The sequence below is a fragment of the Ascidiella aspersa genome, chromosome 2 (genome assembly GCF_963924565.1).
Source record: "Ascidiella aspersa chromosome 2, kaAscAspe10.2, whole genome shotgun sequence".
NCBI lineage: Eukaryota > Metazoa > Chordata > Ascidiacea > Phlebobranchia > Ascidiidae > Ascidiella > Ascidiella aspersa.
The window spans coordinates 33912923-33934412 of record NC_139448.1 but is presented as its reverse complement, the minus strand read 5'-3'; the positions used below and the strand labels follow the sequence as shown (position 1 = coordinate 33934412).

General features: G+C 36.0%; 3 protein-coding genes across 3 annotated transcripts; all 3 read right to left on the bottom strand.

Moving 5' to 3' along the window:
• Positions 1–287: 287 nt before the first annotated feature.
• Positions 288–6567, bottom strand: LOC146165425 (uncharacterized). Its single transcript, XM_083382304.1, has 6 exons — positions 6396–6567; positions 6169–6291; positions 5072–5270; positions 3695–3880; positions 2476–2586; positions 288–1304 (listed from the first exon to the last, which is right to left on the bottom strand). Exons 1-6 carry the CDS (start codon positions 6551–6553, stop codon positions 1101–1103), a joined length of 981 nt encoding a protein of 326 aa, XP_083238430.1. The 5' UTR covers positions 6554–6567; the 3' UTR covers positions 288–1100.
• Positions 6568–8269: 1702 nt separating this feature from the next.
• On the bottom strand, positions 8270–11975 carry LOC146165424 (uncharacterized). Its single transcript, XM_083382266.1, has 6 exons — positions 11794–11975; positions 11558–11680; positions 11162–11360; positions 10582–10767; positions 9826–9936; positions 8270–9193 (listed from the first exon to the last, which is right to left on the bottom strand). Exons 1-6 carry the CDS (start codon positions 11949–11951, stop codon positions 8981–8983), a joined length of 990 nt encoding a protein of 329 aa, XP_083238392.1. The 5' UTR covers positions 11952–11975; the 3' UTR covers positions 8270–8980.
• Positions 11976–14516: 2541 nt separating this feature from the next.
• On the bottom strand, positions 14517–18814 carry LOC146165423 (uncharacterized). Its single transcript, XM_083380923.1, has 6 exons — positions 18695–18814; positions 17743–17858; positions 17119–17311; positions 16458–16643; positions 15485–15595; positions 14517–14585 (listed from the first exon to the last, which is right to left on the bottom strand). The coding sequence occupies exons 1-6, from the start codon at positions 18812–18814 to the stop codon at positions 14517–14519; spliced, it is 795 nt and encodes a 264-aa protein (XP_083237049.1).
• Positions 18815–21490: the final 2676 nt, after the last annotated feature.

Below are 21490 nucleotides of genomic sequence, written 5' to 3'. Positions count from 1 at the left end.
GGCAAACGAACTTATCTGTACTTCGAGTATAGGAGAAAATCTGCTGTAATTGTGAACACAGCTTTTGCAGAAAGAGGCCGTGGTTTCGAAAATTTACGAACTTGCAGAACGCTGACAAAATTAAAAGAAAAATGCGGAACAAAAAGTAGAAGATTTTTTCTGCAAAATTGTTACGCGACAAACTTACGTAAAATTACTTAAAACAAACACCTTTGTGTTGTTCACTGATTTTTGGTCAAACACACAAACTTTTGATATCACATTACCAAGAGTCACTTTTGTGAATTTCATTGTTTAATTGTATTACGCTTTAGCACCAGCGATAAAAAACGTTTCTTAGAACACTAGTAGCACAAGTGCACAATAAAATCAACACCTTTCGCGGTTATTGCGATTAAGGAGACAATGGTGTAAAAATCAGAGACATAATAAAACTGAATACGCAATAATATCTAGGCCAAAATAAGACCTTAATCCAGTGATTCTCAACCTTTTGTGGCTTACGGCACCCACAAAAATATTAAATAGATTTTCGGCACCCCGACTGGAATTTTCGTTTGAAGTATTTTAATGAAATGTCACTATAAATGGAACTGGAACAATACAACCAACTGAAAACATGTAGGAAAATATCACTTGATATAATGGTCTCTAACCGTACACAAATAGTTGCATCAAGAAGCTTACCAATCGAGCAAAACTGATATTCTTTAAATTTTCAAAACCTATCAGCACCTTTGAGCATTAGAAATAGTACACCAGGGCGCTGCGGCACCCCGGTTGAGAACCACTGCCTTAACCTGTCGGAATAAAGTCCTGAACCAACAAGTATACGTCTTAAACTCATGATAACCAAGCTGAGTACGAACTAGCCCTGTTGACAATACAAAGAAATCGCCATGCCCCGGGGTCCTGATCACATTATGGCGGTTTAGGTCTTATTAGAACTATAGGTTTAGTCAAAAATAGCCTGTAAATTAATTTAATTTCGAATAGTTGGTGTTAGTTCAATCTTCGTATTATTGGCGAAATATACGTAATTACTTTTTCATGGTTGGCATTTGAAATCGCCCGTTGAACAGACACATGCCGCCAAATGTCTAATCTTCAACATTATACCAAATCTCGTGCATTATTTGAGTGATGTAATCCAGTGACGTCATGGGTTTGTCCGTCTGTTCCCGGTTCTTAGACTTGTCCTTGTAGACCAGAGGGGCGTTCACCAGGGCGTCGTTATTGGGGTGAACGAAATAAGCCAAAGATCTTCGCACTTTGTCGCTCGTGGGCACCACCACGCGGTGTTTCTATCGTAGACCAAGAAAACGTAAGGTGGCGCCAAAGGTTTCGGTTTCCTTTATTGCGTAAGCCGTAAAGAAAAAGCACACTGGGTTTCAAAATCCCAATTAAAGACAGAAAACAATTGTTTTCGCTAAACTTTTGGATTTTAAAAAGATTAGTACAATCTTAAACTTGTGATAGTCAGTAAATTTTTTAAAAAAATGCCCCGATAATGATTAGGAAAATATTGGCAATTGGCAATATAACACAGCCTTAGCTTAGGTAACAGCTATTTTTAAACCTTCATTAAAAGCATTGTAGCCTTGTCCTTCGAATAAAATTAAACTAATAATATCTTTAAAATAAAAATATAAATGTTAGTCAATGAATGCACAAAAACTATTTTGCATGTGCGACACATCAAAGGTGCTATACAGTACAAATTAAGTCTCGTTACATATTAAACTCTCTGTGAAAAACGTAATAAGAATATCAAACCCCATACAGAAGTAGGTATCATTTTGAACGTTTCGAATAACTCTTTATTCATTTTCAAATTGATGTTGAAAATGAATAAAGAGTTATTCGAAGCGTCCAAAATGCTAGCTACTTCTGTATGGGCTTTGATATTCTTATTACGTCTTACTACAACCTCCAACCATTATGCTCCAAAGTCTCTGTGAAAAGCTTTGTAAAATCAGGTAGTTCGATTAAAAAAAAACATGATTGTTGTAGGAAATTAACAAATCCTTTTATGCATGAAGTATTGATTACTTGTGTCTTTAAGCAATTGAAACTTATCCGTACACAATGCGTATTCTGTGATTAAGCTCTTCTGGAGTCGTACTGGCTAACATAATGGCACCCATACTATTACACATTAGTGTTTTTTAAAGGTGTTTTGATTTTTTTTTTTTCAAATTTCTCCAGCGGTTTCCCAAATTTTGGACTTCACCCAAACCAAAGCGGTCACCCAAACCAAACCGTAAAAAAACCCTGGACACATACAAAATATGTTTTCGGAACAGCTTACTCAAATCAGTCGGCCTGACCAGATGAACAGTGCAAGCAAGGCCAGGCTAAAAAAACAACTAGACTGCGGTGAGGTTCGAACTCACAACCTCCGTCTATTGTGCGTTGTGGTGTTATGTCGTTTTAACTTATTTAAAGCAACAAGTATGCTTGTGTGTTACGTACGGTCGACTTGAGAGTATCACAAGACCACATCCGCAGAGTTTCCCCAATATTGACCAGAGCTGTTCCTTCAATTGGAGTTGCATCAACGTACTCACCATGGACGTTTTGAACCTGAACAAATAAAATGGACAGGTTAAAGATTTTCTTCAACTTATTTAGGATTGCTTTGAAAGTTACAGATGACCGATACTTGCCATTTTACTGTGATACCGATATTTTGGACAAAAAGTATAGCGGTCCGATTCGATACAAATAAATTGACTTTAAATTGGAACTTGCTAGGTTGCATCGCGTCCCTATGATAATTTGGATTGAATTCCTATATTAATTTGGTATCAGATCGGCACCAATACCACCTTAGTAGAGCACCGATACTAACACTTGGTATCGGGTATCGGGTATCGGCTCCGATATTATCGGACATCCTATTTGAAATAGAGAAATGCGGTGGCACCGTGTAAAGACAAATTGCCCTATTTGAAAGGCAGATAAAGCCGAGGTTTGAACATTTCTATCTTACCTAATTGCTTTTCACCTTGGTTTAACCTGTATTTCTATTTTGGTGCGTCTACATCATACGGCCAGCCTATTTTTTGTTTATTGCTTATCATATCATTGACTGCATAGGACTTTTACCAGGCGCTGGTCTAGAATAGTGCTACGTTTTCGTCCGGGAATTTATGTTCCTAATAATATTTGGGTTAGGGGAGTTAGCGTTTGCATTCGGGTGGGTCAAGTATTGTTATTGCGATTTAATCACTCATATTTTATGCCTTTCCTTGTATTTTCAACTTTTACAACACGTTTCGTTACTGTAAAAACAAATGTGGTAGGATTCTAGACCAGCATCCTTTTACCATGTTTGGCAAGCTTTTTTAACACGTTTTTGTAGTTGCACATCAAACCAAATTGATTGCAGAAGGGAAAGGCACTAGCACAGCGTAAATTGCCCTTACTTGGCAAACGGATGAGTGCAAAATCTCAACCCTGTAATTGCATTTTTTTTCAATTTATTTGGAATTACTACAATACCTCAGGTAATTCAGGTAAATAAAAATTGGCATCAGCAAAAAAGTGATATGGTCAATCTCTAGTTAGAAGTGCACCTAGTGTATTTTTTATGAAAGAAGTAATAGCTGGATGTATAAAATCCTAATTTTAAAATGTAAGTTAATACGTTTTAAGTCAAACAGCAGATGGTTATGAAAGACTTGTTTACCTGTAAACCTCCAACAGAGTCTTGAAAGAGAACTGTGATAGAAGTGAAATCAGCATGTTCCCCAAGTCTAACTTGACCTGGTTCGAGGTCTTTAGCTTCCACAGAAGGATAGTAGAGCGTGCGTCCAGTTGTGAATGTGTTGTCGCTGTGCATATCGCTGTGGCACTTTTCAAAGTAATGCTCGTCCTGAAAGTTATTATTGAGTTTGAAGTACTTACAATTTCAAAGAACACCAAAAGGTAATGACTGTATGTATCACAGGCAAGTATATGCTGGACTTGAAGATTATTAGTACGGACACATGTTAAACTCTTAACAAATAAAGTTGTTTAAGTTAACAAAAACTAAAGTGAACATATGTGTTAGCTTTTTACCATCTTAATCAGTAATTCTAATTTTTTTAGCTCCTTTAAATTGAATGTTAACTTATAAGATCTTTCTTTGGGGATTTTGTAATGGTAAAATTTATAAAAAGTTAAATAGAGTTTATATATCTCTCTTTCTATATTTTCTTATAACATTTGAATATGCTTTTATCCAATAAGACTTTAAAAAGAATTGTTTTAAAGATTTTTTTTGTTATTAAGTATGTAATAACATAAAAACCGTCTTAAAAATAAAACTTTTTTGTAAACTGTTTTACAGTCAGCCACATGGCGAAGCACTATTGAGGATTATCATGCAAATCAAGGATTTTAAATCTGGCATATGGAAGAAATTAAATTAACTTGGTGGTCACAGTGGTGTTCCATTCACTGCTTTAGGGGTCACAGAAACATACATATATATGTATTATGTAAATATACCATTTGTTTACAAATACCACGACTACAGTTACAGTTCTACACAGACATGTCAAATGTGAAAAAAACCATATGTTATTTCCTACAGTAATTTGTTCGAAAACTAGTTGGTCAAGACTAAAGAACATTATGCACGGATCTGTAATGTGGCTTGATAATTAAAAACAAAGCCAAATGTGTGTCAAACTGTCTGTATCAAGATGATGCTGATTTGCTCAACCTTTTAGGCTGTGACTTCAGCAAGTTGGTAGGGATTTTAATAACACCAACAACAAGCTAAATGTAATCCGTCTGAAATATTTTTGACTTAATTATTATTGTTTTATTTAGAAAATCGCTGATCCTTCATTAAATTAATTAACAGAAACACACTAAAAACAAAAAAAATATTTTTTAGAAAGAATTTTTTTACAGAAAACACTGCCTGGCACTGCCATAGCCATAACAGATTTAAATGTCTCAATTTCACTTATTAAACAAAGGCAGATAATTTTATTAGAGAGGAAAAGTTTCTATAGAAAAGAGTTCTTTGTTTCATAGAACTGTAATCTTTATCAATAGTATTATATTTTACCTCAAGTTCCATGGCTATTGCCAGTGCATGCAAGATCCTCATGCTAAGCACTTTTCCCAAATCCATGAAGTCCAACATTGCTTTTTTAAATCCAGGGGCGATGTCATCGGGCCATTTGCGATCAGGTTTCACAAAAGAATCGCCATTGACGTTGAAGAATTCTTTATAATCACCTGCATGTTTGGATTTGGAGTCGAATCTACAAAATATAATAATTTCTAGATATATAGGTGTTGGGTTATGTGTGATTGGCAAATAGTAGCTAAAAGTTTGCCTTGAACAGAAAGATTAATAGGCTTTAATGTAGTAATCCTAAGCATTTTTTTATTGTATACAGTATAATAAAGGTTTTTTGGGTTATATTACAAAGAAAAACTGATCTTTACAAAAATTTTAAACTTAAATTTTTAGCATTTTAAAATTTGGCAACATGAGTATACCATATAAGTGAATAAAAAAAGATTTTGTGCATTAAGTACTTTGGGAACGATTATTGATAGTATTGGACCGGAATTGATACCGGAGGCCAAGTTATACTATTAATACATGCCTGATACTACTGTAGTGTCACTGTCGATCTGATGCCAACATAATATAGTAATTTCACCCATCATTTACAGTTCAACACTGTGATGTTCACATTGGGAGGTAAATTTATCAATAAACACTAAGTTAACCACTGGAGGTAACTAAACTTGTAAATAGCATTTGTGAATGGTAAACAGCTGTGGCTTAGAAACCTCATAAAACTCCCTGTTAACATAACAATTCAATCTATTTCACTGGTTTTAGCATAGTAATGACGCCATTATATCTCATGCAAGTTTGCTTTAAATTATATTTGAAATATTGTGCATCGCAATAAACAGTCAAGTATCAGACATCCTTGATAACAGTTACAGGAACTATATAGTGAAACCACTAAAATTGTAGTGAACATGTTAAAACGAATTTGGAAAATAAAGAAGAACAATATTCCTACTCAGTTCTAAATTATTCATAAAACTTCACATTTGCATTTCCAATCAAGAATGCAGATAAAATTTTGAACATGACCAATTTGGTGATTGCCAAATTTGGTTACAACACCAACTTACGTCTCTGCACCAAGCCCAACGTAGCCAAAATTAATGGTGCCCTGTCTTTCATATTTCATCTTATCATCTTCATTATTTGTAAAAAACTTTTCTGTTGTGTTATTCAGTTTTTCAACATAGTTGCTGTAAAAATAATAGCAGGTAATTAGCGAAGATATATTAATTATTATTGATTCAATATTTAGCTAAATTGTCAATATAAGAAAAAGATTAAACAGCATACTTACTCGGTAATTCCACAATTCTTCAAATAAACAAATCCAACTTCCTTAAACGCCTTCAAAAGTTCATTGCCAACTTCAACCAGACTTTCCCTGCTACAGTTGTCTCTTTCGATTGAGCATTTCCCAAAATCCACAATCGGTATATGGTTAATTTCAGGCATTATTATGCAGTCTCATTTAGTCCCTAAAAGCAAAGTAGAGCATTGCAGACAGTGTGTACAGTAAACGTTTTCGAATTAGTTTACGAATTTGTACTGTCTGGAGAAATCCAGTTTTTGTTTGGCCACTTTTGTATTGCGGCTTCGTGTTAGGTAAAAGCTAAGTTTGTGCAATGACAATTCTTAGGTGACTGAAGAATAAACGGACCTCTATCGGCGCTCTTTCACTATTGTACGTAAAAATTAATAAAAAAATTTTTTTCTTCAAATGCCGCTTACCACAATGCATATTGTTTGGGTTAGGGTGCGGGTTAGCGTTTGTTTGAGGGTGGGTCAAGTTATTATTAATAATAAACATAATATTACTTGATCAACCCTCAACCAAACGCTAACCCGCACCCTAACCCAAATAATATGCGTTGTGGTAAGCGGTATTAATATATTTTTTTGCATAACTTTTCACGTACAATAGTGAAAGAGCGCCCCTCTATCTCCAGTTGTAGTGACTCAATACCTCTATTTGGCTGCAGTGACTCTAATCTCATCTCTATTTAGTTGTATAGTGACTCTATAGTGCTCTAAAATATGCATGGGGAGCACCAGTACAAAAAGGTATCCAAGGGTGCTCAGCTAATATTTGACATTTTGGCGCTGGTCTAGAATCCTACCACAATGAAACACCATTTGGGTTAGGGTACAGGTTAGCGTTTGGGTTAAGGTAAGTCAAGTATTATTATTAAACAAAGAATATAATAATACTTGACCCACCCACACCCAAACGCTAACCCGCACCCTAACTCAAATTTTGTGCGTTGATTTTAGAACTGTGGTAGGATTCTAGACCAGCGCCGACATTTTTAACGACAAAACAGAGTCTCTGCTCTTTTCTCAAGTTTGTTTGAAAAGTAAGCAAGGTACATAAGTTCGTCAAAACAACTGTAAGCAGTACTCTATATCTATTTGGTAAAGTTGTAGTGACTCTATACCTCTAGCTAGCGGTAGTAACTCTGTGCCTCTAATCTATCTGTGGAGGCTCTATACATCCATCTAGTTGTAGCTATATACTTACCAAACCATATTCGTGCCGAATTCTTATACTCGTCCATTTTTCTTTTGCGCTTTTATATACTTTTGCAGGTGCGCACAGCTCTTTCAAAAGCATAGGACGATAGATTTTTACCACTGTTTTGCGAAATTATCAATAACTAAATTTTTGTGCGTTGATAGCATGGATATGGTTAATTAAATACATAATTGAATCAAGTAACACAAAACAATCTAGAGTGGCCGTGTGGGTTATTATGTTTTTTTTTGTATCTGGCATAAATGACGGATTAAACATTTCGCGGACCCGGTATAGTTTGAAAAAAAAAACACAATACATTAAATTTCGGTCCTTGTTTGATATCTGATAAAAAAAAGTTAGATCCACAAAAACAAAAATTCGGAGACTCTACAAAAAAAAGTGGGTGATAATGAGTACTCATTTAATTGTCTTTTGTGCCTCGGCGTATCAACCTCAAGACCTACAAGGTAGATTCTGCATTCATATTGAATTGTTCATTGTCGACTGCTTCTGACATACGAGCACTCCAATTGGTTCCTTGAGTAACAGACAAGACTTTATTCGATACTGATCTTCATAATAACGAATTGAATATCCCGTATCTGCTTCAGTCACAAAAGCACTCGAATTTGTTGTCAGAGTAAAAGGGCATTCTGTATTGATTGAGCACGCTATTTATAGACGAGAATCAGTTAGCAAAGTTTCTGTGAACAAAAAAAGGATTTACGTCATTTACGTCATTAATTCTTACAATACTTAACAAAATACCACGTGACAAAAAGGGCGTTAACTCAACCTTCTTCACACTTATTTCTGACGCTAAACATACAATTTTTACGTCAAAACGCGGTTGCGAAACGTCTTCTGACTTCAGTCAAATGACAACAAATGAATATTTACGCGACCGGGGAAAACTAATCTATGTTTACACCACGGCGCGGACCGGCGTTTTGAAAACATATGCTAAAACGTATATACGTTATTTTAGAAAATGCTGTGACGCATAAAAATTGGTGTCAAAAATGAATCTTGCACATTTGCTGCAAAGATAACGCAAAACTTGAAATGCGATTGCAATAAATCTAGGCAATGGATTTTTACCGAAAACTTACCATGACGAAACACACGGTGATGCAGCAATAAAATAAAAACTCTCTGTGGTAAAACAACAATGTGACGAAGTACTGCCAAACATTTAACACAGAGAACATAATGCTACTCACATAAATCTTAATTAGCAAAGAAGCAATACAAGAACACAATAACATAAACAGCTTTCAACATTACGGTGATTACGTGTTTTCAGTGGAAATTTAAAAACGATTAAGCAAACGGCTGCATGAGCTCGAATCACAGTCAAACGTCTACTCAGTAGGTTCCCAAAGCGCCCTTAACTTTTTCCACACATAATCACAGGACGTCATTAGGACATCTGGCTCTTTCTTGTTCTTGGACTTGTCCTTGTAGACCAGAGGGGCGTTCACCAGGACATCGTCATTGGCGTGAACGAAGTAAGCCAAAGACCTTCGCACTTTTCGGCAGCTCTCGTCGCTTGTGGGCACCACCACGCGGTGTCTCTGTCGTAATGTAAGAAACCAGAAGGTGGCGGTAAAGTTACCGATTTGCTTTCTTACCATGCCTCTCGCTTAAGGCAGCACAATATGGATTGATGGTATTCGAAAAGTTTTGCGGTGTCCAAGAGATGAAATAATTACACACTTTGGTATAAATTGCGCAAGTAAACATTATATTTTTAGTTCGGTTGTCGTACTACAAAAAAATGCAGTTAAATTGTATTGATTTGGGTATATTTTTTGTTAAGCAGCTAAGTTACATTGCTAACTGGTTAAGCTGCAATTTGTCCTATCGTGGAAAATGGAACAAAAATACAAATGCCAGTGCAGTGTAACCCAGACGAGTGACTTTTTTTGATAACTTCTTGATAAGTCGAATAAACAGGCCTATTTTTTTCCTAAGCCTTGTCTGGAACTTTTCCTTTTATAAAAGTAGCATTTCAATAAATGAACATTTCGTGTCTTCGACAATATAACTTTAAGTTAAATGATTTTAACTTATATTTGAGTTGAAGGCAACTGTAATTAGATGGAACGAAGTGCAAACACTGTTTTAACTAGACCGATAGTCTTTTTTAACTAGACCGATAGTGTACTTTTCCAATTATCACGGCATGGTTGCTTGTTTTACGTACGGTCGACTTGAGAGTGTCACAAGACCACATCCGCAGAGTTTCTCCAATATTGACAAGAGCTGTTCCTTCGATCGGAGTTGCATCGACAAATTCACCATTGACGTTTTGAACCTAAACAAATATTCGGTTTAGTATAGGGTCGGGATAAACTGCCATCCAATGTAAAAAGTGAATCACAATTGCAAATATTAAAGGCAAAGCTTAACATAAAAAAGCTTCGCAACGTAACAACTGACAGGCTATTGAATCGATTTAATTCAGTCAAGGATCGTCAACCTTTTTAGGCTTGCGGCACACTAAGAAAATCAAAACTGTTCGCGACATACATTCTACAAAACAGAAATATCATAACTTAAAAATCTGTCTTGATACACGAGTAGGCCTATAGGCAATAAGTGCATATCATAATATTTATCATTTTCATAATCGGCCGAACACACCAATTTTATTGTTTTATGTTTTATTTTTCATATCAGTGCTTTGACTTTTGCTTTAATAGTGACTTATTTCCTGGGACTTGACCTAGGCAACTCTTAACTTGGACTGGGACTTGACTTTTCAATCTTTGAATAGCACTTGACTAGGACCTCAGTCGTATCAAAAAGTCTTGTTTAAAACACTGGACAACCTTACTCTTACAGTCGCACATTAAGGCTGGGGAAAAGGATACGGTGCCATATGCCAAATTTAAAATGTATTTCAACTCCCAACCTAGTTTAGTTAAACAACATGTAACTTATACATCAGGTGTTTTACCTGCAAACCTCCAACAGAGTCCTGGAATAGAACTGTAATAGAAGTGAAGTCAGCGTGCTCCCCAAGCCGAACCTGTCCCGGTACCAAGTCTTTGGCTTCCAGAGGGGGATAGTAAAGGGTTCTGGCAACTGTCCAGTTGTTTTCGGTGTGAATGTCGCTGTGGCATTTCTCAAAGTAATGCTCGTCCTAAATCGTAAAACACGGGACTTTACCGATGGAGCTGCAGTTACAGTTCTGGCAAGTTTGATTAAGGCCGAAAGTTAATGATTGATATTTTCAGACAGCTTTCATAGCCTATAATTTACAGATAAATAACTGAACTTTTGGTCTGTAGGATGTGGCCAAAAAAATTATAAAAATCATAAAAAATGGAATTGCACGTTCGACCAAGTTATAGCTTGGGTTTGCACACAAAACAATTCTGACGGAAGACTTTGGAATTACATTCAATTATCAAACAATGTCAAATAACAGAGTTTGAAAATAACACAAAGTTTTAAGCTATAGAAGATAAATAACAGAATTTCGAAGTATAATACTTTTAGATATAACTGCAGTGTTCTTATGAACATTGTTTTACCTCAAGTTCCATGGCTAATGCCAGTGCATGTAAAATCCTGAGGCTAAGCACTTTTCCCAAATCCATGAAATCCAACATTGCCTTTTTAAATCCAGGGGCAATGTCATCGGGCCATTGACGATCAGGTTTCACAAACGATTCGCCGTTAACATTAAATATTTCTTTGTAATCACCTGGTAGTTTTGAGCCGCGGTTGAAACTATATAAAACATATTATAATATGCTGGACATTAATCATATTTTGTTTGTTATTCAAAAGGAAAAATAATAAAAACGTGCTTTACAAACACAAAGAAAACAAAACAAGATGGATTTTTTGCCAACCAAAGTTATATTTTTATAAGCTAAAAACCAAATGTAGGTATGTTGCACAAAATCATAAGAATACTAACTTACGTTTCGTCACCAATACCAACGTAGCCAAAATTAACTGAGCCTTTCCTATTGTATCTGCGTTTGTCATCTTCGTTACTCAAAAAAAACTTTTCTGTTGTGTTGTTTAGCTGTTCAACGTAGTCACTGCAAAACGTTACAGGATATCGGACAAACCAGTACTAGCGAAAAGTTTCAACTATCTGCTATATAGTTGTTATAGAAGAAACATTTATAGTAATAGCCTACTATATATTTACTCAGTTATTCCACAATTCTTCAAATATACGAATCCAACTTCATTAAACGCCTTCAAAAGTTCATTGCCAACCTCAAACAGACTTTCCCTGCTACAGTTGTCTCTTTCGATTGAGCATTTCTCGAAATCAACAATCGGTATGTAATTGCTTTCCAGCATTATCAACCTAAGGCAGTGCTTTGTTGCAAGCCGTAAGCAGGGCTTATCAGAAGTTGTTTACCAGCAGATTGAGCGTACGAGCAGTTACCCTTTTTTCTCGTTTATTAACGTTCTCTTGTGTCTCTTCACAGTTAAAAGGTGAACTTGTGCAAAACGCTTGACCTGTTGCTTAAATTCAAACGCACAACCGCATAGCGCAGACCTGTGCAGTCTACGGCCCGAGGGCCAAATGCGGCCCGCGGCTTACTTTTTATAAAACTTTTTTATTAGAGGTAAGCTTTTACGTGTTTTTTTAAGGTAATCACTTTACACATGCAAGGCATCCTTATTTATCCCTACTCCTATACCAGCTTGTCAAAACTAAAATATGTATACCCAGTTTGATAAAGGAATCACACTTTATATTCAAGGGTAATCAGGTGACACTTTTTAAATGCAAATGATTTCGCACAACCCAACCATGCTTTATCAGGTCAAAGTGCAAATAAAAAGCAACTAAAACATACAAAATGCAAAAGCAGAAAAGCGCGAGTAAAGGCGATAATATATAAAGCCTTGTTTTGTATTGTATTACGTGTTTGTATGTATTTTTATGTTGATTTCAAATCCCCTTGTTAACCTGGACCGCCAAAAAAAATTTCTGTCTCTCATGCGGCCCCTTGTCAAAATAGTTGTCCACCCCTGGCACAGCGCATAATTGTCCACCCCTGGCACAGCGCATAATTGTCCACCCCTGGCACAGCGCATGGATTGCCGAGCGGGGGTGCCACGGCGCACTGTGGCTTCGTTTGCAAATTCGGTATAAAAGTGGAACCAACATACCTTAAAAAAAATACTTTAATCCCTTGTTCAACATAAAAGTTTAATATTTGGTAAATCATTTTAAGAGGGCTTAACATTTTATAAAAAAAAACTAATTATAAAAACCATATGACTACGGTTATCTGAATCAAGGCAAATAAAAGAAACGACTAATTTAAAGTAAAAATCAAAACTTGCATAATTCTAAGACACGAAAAAACAAGGAATTAAAAAAATGCAAGATGACTATTGTACATTTGACGCTTGATAAAAACAAAACGTCTTGCGTGCATTTTAGGTATAATGAAAACCTTGAGCTAATCACTAAAAACACGACCAGTGCACATTATACGCAAGATAAGAAAAATGAGGCAGGATAAAAACAAAACGACTAATATGTACATTTAATGCAAGATAAAAAAATAAGGCAACAGAAAAGCGAAGCGTAAGTTTGAGGTAAAACAAAAGCAGTTTTTCGATCAGAAATAACTTTTCGGCTTGGTGGAAAACATAAGGCATAACAGCTATATCACGGTGTATTTTTGTGCAGCATGATGTTACACCGATAGACAATTAAAAGGACGAATTACTGTAACAGCTACAGAAGTCAAACTATATATTTAAGTACAATATCCTTTTAATTCTGCTTAGTGCTTACACTTGCGATTGTTGCATCACCCCATGGCATTACTAAATCGAAACCGTCAAAATGCCATACAAACGTGTGGTCCTATTTTTTAATTATATTATAGTAATGCCACTGGTTTATCCGGTTACTCCAGTGTTTTTCAACCTTTTTGCGGCGAAAAACTAAGCGTGAGTATAGCAGTGAGCTTTGGCGAGGTAATCTCTCAAACAAACAAAAACCAGATGAGACAATAGCATTATTTGAGTAAAATTAGCCATTTTTCCCATTGTTTCAGAAATCTTGTTCAGAACCAATTTCTAAAAACCAAACCGTACAAAAAACAGAAAAATATGAATCAAAAACGTGTAAAAAATGAAAAATTACGATAATGGCTGGGAGTTGTAGTTAGACGTAGAATGAATATCAAAGCCCATACATAAGTCAGTAGCATTTAGTGAACGTTTCAAATCAATCTTAAGACAATGACTGGATGTTGTAGTTTGACGTAGAATGAATATCAAAGCTAATACATGGGTGGGTAGTATTTTGTAAAGTTTTCATTGAAAAAATGCTACCTAGGTTCTATGGGCTTTCCTTTTTCGTCTTTGTTGCCAGGATATTGTGCAAGCAGGGTGGGTTAGTGTTACGTGTTTATTAACACTTAAACACCCAAATTAGTTAATTGCCATAAGCCAAATCTTAGAGTTTATATTAATATTAAGTTATCTTACGAATTTTTAAATAGGGCTTTAGATTACGCGTTTCAGCTTTCGTTTGCCAAATATGTTCTTCAGTTACATAATATCCTATTTTATGATGCAAAGTTTTCCGTATTGTTGTGTGTAAAATTCTAGAGTTTTCCTGCTTCAATTCGCCTCGTTTCAAACTTGACATGTAACCTTTAATCTCGTAATCTATAACTGTCAGTCTTGCGGGCGATGTTCTCACGTTCTGCAAAACAAGCCACTTGTTTTGCTGGCGTCTGACTCTCGCAGAAATTTGGCCTTGGAATGGCCGCTGTAATGCCTAGCCATGTTTTCAGATTGCCGGCCAGTCTTATTGGCCAAATATGACGTAACTTTCGTGTTATTTTTCTTCCTGCGTATTGGCTATATACATGTCGCTTCTTAGCGGCTTTAAGCTTTTCTCTTGAGAAGTCTTTTGCGAAGTCTTACCCGACAGTCGCTGCAATAGGCGGTGGCTGTCTGTCTCACATTAACTTGAAAATAACGTTCACTAATGCTATATTTGATAACGTTTTAATTCGTTGCAACCATATACTTTTGATTGGATTTCTAGTTGTGGTTATGACAGGTAGCATATCTGACTGGAAACCTTCGCCAAACAACAAGAACTCGCGAGGTTGCATCCCGCCGGGAAACTGTATGGGGTCAGGGGCCAAGCCCCAGTGCACAGGTCGCGGCGGGGCGTAACAGTTAGTGAGGTTAGTCAATCAGTTAAGAAAAGTTTTGAAAGTTGGTGTTGCCCCTATTTATAAATCGTGCTTTTTTAGTAAATAAAGTAAAATCGTGCTTTTTCAGTAAATTTTTCCAAATTTACCAATAGGTGTGACTGCCCCCGGTTAAGAACCTCCGGTGTACCAGTTATCTGCCCACAGCAAAGCACAGTGTTGTAGTGACTCAAGTTAATGACTTGAAAGCTCACTTAAGTCACTGTTTCAATATGGCTTGATTAGACCTAAGTCTTTCGGTCAAACTGACTTGACTTGACCTAAGTCTTTTAAACTAATGACTTGGGCTGACATTAAATGTTGCATTTTTGCACATAAAACAATTTTCTTGTCCTCGGTTGTCTTTTCGGTATTTTTTAGTTAGTTTAATTTAATTTCGAGTTTAAATTAATTTCATAGCCGGTAATTTTATGACAATGACTTGACTAAAATTGACTTGCTTTAATTATCACTTGACTGGGACTTGACTTGTTATTTATTCAAAAAGTGACTTGGATTAAGGTATTTCATATATGACTTGACTCAGACTTAAGTTATTTTGCAAATAACTTGACTGCGACTTGACTGTGACTCAAGTTACGTATATAATAATGACTGGTTTACTGGCAAAGCAATCAAAAGTTTGCAACTTACAGTTGACTTTAGAGCCCCACAAGTCCACATTTTCATGGTCTCTCCAATGTTAATGAGTGCTGTACCTTCAATAGGTCTGGCATCGACATATTCGCCATCCACGTTTTTCACCTGGAACAACAGTTTATTGAGATTGACAACCTGCATTTTTGATTTTGCTAACTTTGTTGATGGCCATGTGCAGTCTAATGTTTTGCTGCAAAGAATACAAAGTTACTATTGCCAGCAATGCGTAACCAATACGTAACAATTTACGTTGTGCGTAACCTCGCTGAATATTAGCCTAAAGTTTACCTTCAGAGTTACTCCGTAGCGCATTTTGTCAGAGACCAGCACGTTTTACGATGGAATGCTAATTTGGAAACTTAGAGCATTTAATGAAATGGCGAACTCTGCACCTGGCATTACACGTTTGCCTCTAGCCCCAAAACACTTGATGATTAGGCGAAAGTTATTGGCAAATAATTGGTCGCCCAAAAAACTATCCTCGGTATTACAAATACATTTTATCGATTACAATTTTTTAGTACACATATTGGCATCTTTTAGTACACCGAAAGCAATCACAGACTGACCGAACCCTTCGATCAATGATGCAAGCAAGGCGGTTGTTAAAAAACTCGGAAAACTATAGATACGGAAGCCATATTCGTTGGTCAAAAAACAAATTTAGAAGATATATCAAAATATCATAAGAATATCAAAGCCCATATAGAAGTAGGTATCATTTGGGTTGTTTCGAATAACTCTTTATTTAATTTTTTTAAATTCGTTCGAAATGATACCAAATTCTGTATGGGCTTTGATATTCTTGTTACGTCTTACTACAACCTCCAACCATTTTCAGTTGTAAAAAACACATATATGTGCTTTTATATCATTCAACATTTAGGGTTCTTGTTCAATAAATACAAATCTAAGCAACTACAATTCTAACACATGATAACCAGTTAAATAAACACTGCAGTTTTACCTGTAGGCCTCCAACAGAGTCCTGGAATAGAATTGAAATGGACGTGTAATCAGCATGCTCCCCAAGCCTAACTTGCCCTGGTTTGAGGTATTTAGCTTCAACTGGCGGATAGTACAATGTACGGGCTGTAGTGAATGTGTTGGCAGTCTGTATGCTCTTGTGACATTTCTCAAAGTAATGCTCGTCCTGCAGGAAAATACACATGTTCATATAGAAAGAAAAAGGCGCTGGTCTAGAATCCTACCACCTGGTTTACAGTAACAAAACCAGTGGTTAAAACTAAAACTAGGAGAAGAAATATATTAATTATACTTGACCCACCCCGATACAAAACCGCACCTTAACGCAAATAATCTGAGTTGATTTAATAATTTAAAGCTGTGGTAGGGATTCTAGGCCAGCGCAATAAAAAGTCCTATTTCACTGCAATAACGCTAACCTGCTTTACATCTCCTTATAAGTATAAAGTAAGAATCTGCAATGAATGATTAACCAAGCACAAGATGACATAAAAACTTACATTTAAATTAACAAAAAACAAAATTAATCTTTTGAACCTGTTATGTTGGGGGATTACCAACCATTAAGAGCCATTCCGACAACCAAAAAAAAGAAAAAAATATATAGAGAATATGACTTTACAAATGCACTCTCTCAATACCTTAAGATCCATTGCCAACCCTAAGGCATTTAAAATCCTCATAGTCAGCAAGTTTGCCCGTTCCATGAAACTTAGCATAGTGCCGGAAAATCCCGGAGCCAAGTCATCTGGCCATTCACTTTCATCCCTTGCAAAAGATGCTGCATCCACGTTGAACAACTCCTTGTAATCAGAAGGAATTTCAAGATTCGTCCTGGGAAATTTAATTTGGTAATTGCGTTAAGCTTGTGCAATTTTCAGAAGTATGTAAACATTTTTTAATTTTTATAGACACAGGCAATGAAAATAACGAGATTTCGTGCCTTCTTTAACCTGATAGCGACACATGCATGTAGTGTATTAGGGTGATGCCTTCGGTTTATTGGGACCATTGTTAAGTCCCTAAGACTCCCCAAAAGGCACTGAATATTATATTGCATAACGAGAAATGAAAAAGGACAGGACGATCAAGTTTAAGCAATGGCGATAAAATTCGTAATAATTAATTAGATTACGTGAAAAGACATGCATGTCTGAAAACAATCTGATGAATAACTTGTTTGTGGTAGTCTTCTAGTGTTTTACTAAAAATAGAGGCCTGTAAAATGCTAAAAAAAGGAACTTTTAATTAAAATTCAAACTTACTTTTCGCCAGCAAGACCCATGTAACCAAAAACCTTGCCTCTTCTTTGATACCTTTCTCTATCGGCCTCAGAACTTGTAAAAAACGCTTCAGTGGTTCGGTGAATTTGGTTGATGTACTAGATTTATGGAGAATAATGAGTATAGGTTTTATACCTAGCAAGACATTTTAACACAAAATAAATAAGCGATTTTTAAACTGTGTGCCGCTAAACATTTTCTAGTTTAGGAAAACGAACTGATCGTATTAAAAATCGACATGCAAGCCAGTATGTGAGACATATTACACACAATCATTTTAAAAATCGATTACATTATGGTACTCACTCATTGACAAAGAGTTTTTTGGCAGCACCGTCCTATTTTAATTATGTTGATATGTTTTACGAACCCTGGAAATGGCTTCCAGGCAGATCAATTGAGGGTAATTTGTACCACCCCGTATTACAAAGTAGTAAATTAAATCAATTTATTCGGTTTACGAAACCTAATATTCTAGAATGGCCAGTATTCTGCTTTGAACATCCCTATACACAACAATATAAACAAACATACTTCTAAAGCAGGGGTTCTTAAACTTTTTCTACCGTGGACCCCTAAAATTTATTTTAGCTCGCATGGACCACTGTAGGCAAAAAATATTAAAAATGACGTCATAAATTGACGCCACAGTACAAATAAACTTTTTAATTTTGCTGATTTTGGTCCAAAAATGGGTAAGAGGATTTAAGTCTAAATACATTCAGTGCAAACACGTTTTGTTTTTAATTAATTTTTTTTTTTTATAAATTGATTACTTCATTAGCATACACTAATATTTCAATTGGGCTTTCATGGACCCCCTAAAACTAATTCACGGACCCCCAAGGGGTCCATTGGACCCCAGTTTAAGAACCCCTGTTCTAAAGCATACTTACTCGGTTATTCCACAATTCCTCAAATAGACAAATCCGACTTCTGAAAATGCCTTCAGAAGCTTATTGCCAACTTCAACTAGACTTTCCCTGGTAAAGTCGTCTCTTTCGATTGAGCATTTCCCAAAATCCACAATCGGTAGAAGGTTGCTTACTGACATGACTTTGTCCACTCTAGTTTATAGTAACTCCTACTTCAGTTAACCATAAACAATGAGGAAAAAGACGCACCAGTGAATAACTAATAACACTAGAATGCCTTTTTCGTAGTCTTTTCTTTTTTTCTTTTTCTCCTGTTAATGTTTGACCAAACTTTCCTGTCCAGGTTTACTCCTTGGTCAGTTTACTTTAACACCATTTCAGCGCAACAAATAGGGCTGCAGCATTATCGTCCGAATGTAGAGCAAGCAATTAAGCAGGCGAATGGGAGTCACAATTAAAAAAACGGTCCTTGTCATGTTTTAGTTACTATGTTCACCCGTCAATTTTAAATCTTGTATATTAGGCTACATTATTACAGATCTTAATGCCCAACTTTGCAAATCAAAAAATTTGCCGCATTGATTCAGAATCTTTTTTTTTTTTTTTTTTTTTTGTGTGCTTATTGCGCCAAGTATTTATAAAGTTTGCCAACTAAACCAAGTAAACGCAAACTTCATGCTCGCATTTAGTTGCATATTTAGCATGAATTCGACCGCCAATGAGAATTTTATCACGGTTACTTGCCCAATAACGTTACGTTATGACGACATTTTATGACGTTTTCCTTAAAATATTCAAGGTTTCCTCACCGATTGAGCTGTTTTATCAGCACACGTCACTTTCTTTGACAAATCAGCAGCAACTAATGTTACGACGAGAGTCGTGGCAAGCTGTTTTTGCTAGACTAAAATAGAACACACTTTTATGCGGGTGATAACTCATTAGGCGACTTTGACATTGAACAACGGACGTTTGTTTTTCTGCGTTTACGCGAAAGCAGTCTAAATACATTTTGGCTTGAATATGCTTTGGGGCAATGAACATTTTCACTACAAAGTCATATATGCCCGCTTGGAGCGCCAAACCAAATTGTTTTGCATCAGAAATATGTTTTACTTAGGCTACCAATGATGTACGTAATATTACTGCAAATGTAATATAAATAAAAGTAATAAGGCAAATTCACTGTTATAGTGAAGGCTGCTTTTTACATAACCTTAAAACATTTTGTCTAGGTATTTTCTGGGCTAATTTCACAACCGAATGGCAAGTCTGTTCTAGCTGTTTTTTGTTAAGAAAACGTTTACGAAGTCGGTACGGCACATACGTAAAAATAATTGCGACTTTTTCTATGTGTGTAGGCTATCCGGAAGTTTAGATTGTAGATCGATTCATGGTGACAGAAACATAAGCTAAGTTAATCTATTTGTGTGGTATAATCATTATGTAAAACTGCTCGCGTTCAACAAGTAGGCCGTTGTGCACCACTCCTGGTACGTGTACCACAGGTAAGAAACACTGGTTTACACTAAACGAGTTCCAATAAACGTCTTATTACCGCTATGGTTGGACCCAATTAGTGTGTTTTGGTTAGCTGCTGATAAACTATCATTTAAAATTGGATGAACTGGCAGCTTTAATTGGCCAAGTTTAATATTTATTGTTTAGTCAACCCACATTTAGTATTAGTCTCCCGGAGAACGCCGTTCGCATTAAATTTGTGAACAAATTGCATATGCCAGCACTTTTAATTGCTTTTAAAATTGTCAATGTGTGTTCGAAACCCATACGACTGGTTCCGTATGGGTCGTACTGGTGTTTGCATTGCAAATCAGTCAACCGAGATTTACAGAAAAACAAATATCGTTTTGTTATTTTGTCGTGTTGGGGGCTTCCAGCGTTATTTTAAGACTGCAATCAGTAAAGCATAAACTGTTGTGATTTGAGGCGTTTCAATGTAGGTCCAATCGCTGTAGTTTTTCAAGTGATCTGCGAGGTACATTTTGACAAGCTGAATAAAATTATTGTAAAGTTCGACTTGCTACCAGATCTAGCATTTTCTTTCACGACAAGGCAGCTTAGTCATGTTGTCGTAATTGGCCTTCCGTACTCACTATTTTTGCATAGTTTAACGAAAAGAGAAAGTACAAAAACTTAGTAGTTAATAACTCACACTTGTATATAACCGTATGAAAATAGTTACTGTTTTTTTTTTCCTGTTTGCTGCAGCGATGAAAAGTAACAAAACATGCCTGGTTCAACGCAGGAAATAAAGTGAAATAAGGTATGCCAAAGTCTTCCTAAGCGTTCTGTGATTTAAGTATGGTAAAACTAGGTACTGTTACTCCTGATGTTGGTTCAGTTGCGGTCCAAAATCACTTTCAAATCGGTACGGCAAGCCACTGTTGCTTTCCGGCAAATGCCAAGGATGTGAACAATTGGACGACCGACAATGGAGTTCATGGTGTACAGGCTATCCTTGAACAACAATTGAGTGACGTGTTTAATCGGAAGGATAAAAATGGAAACTACTGGGTCGACAATTACGTCAAAGATTGCCTTGGAAAGGCGTCGGCGCGCAAAAGCAGTTCCAAGCCGCTTAAGAGTAAGAAAACATAATAATTTCTAGAGAAGTAACTGTTTTGTGTGTATATAAAAATAGCTTTTTTACGCTTCGCGCTATCGCAGTTAGTTATTTAGGAGTTATCTAAATGTACAGATTTGGCCTACCTGTTAGTATAATTCTTTCTTGTCTTGTGTTTTAAAACTTGCACACAACGTTTAATAAAACTATTGATTGTACTTGTTCGTAAACGGAACATGTTTATCCAGTATATTTCAATATTTTATTTAAA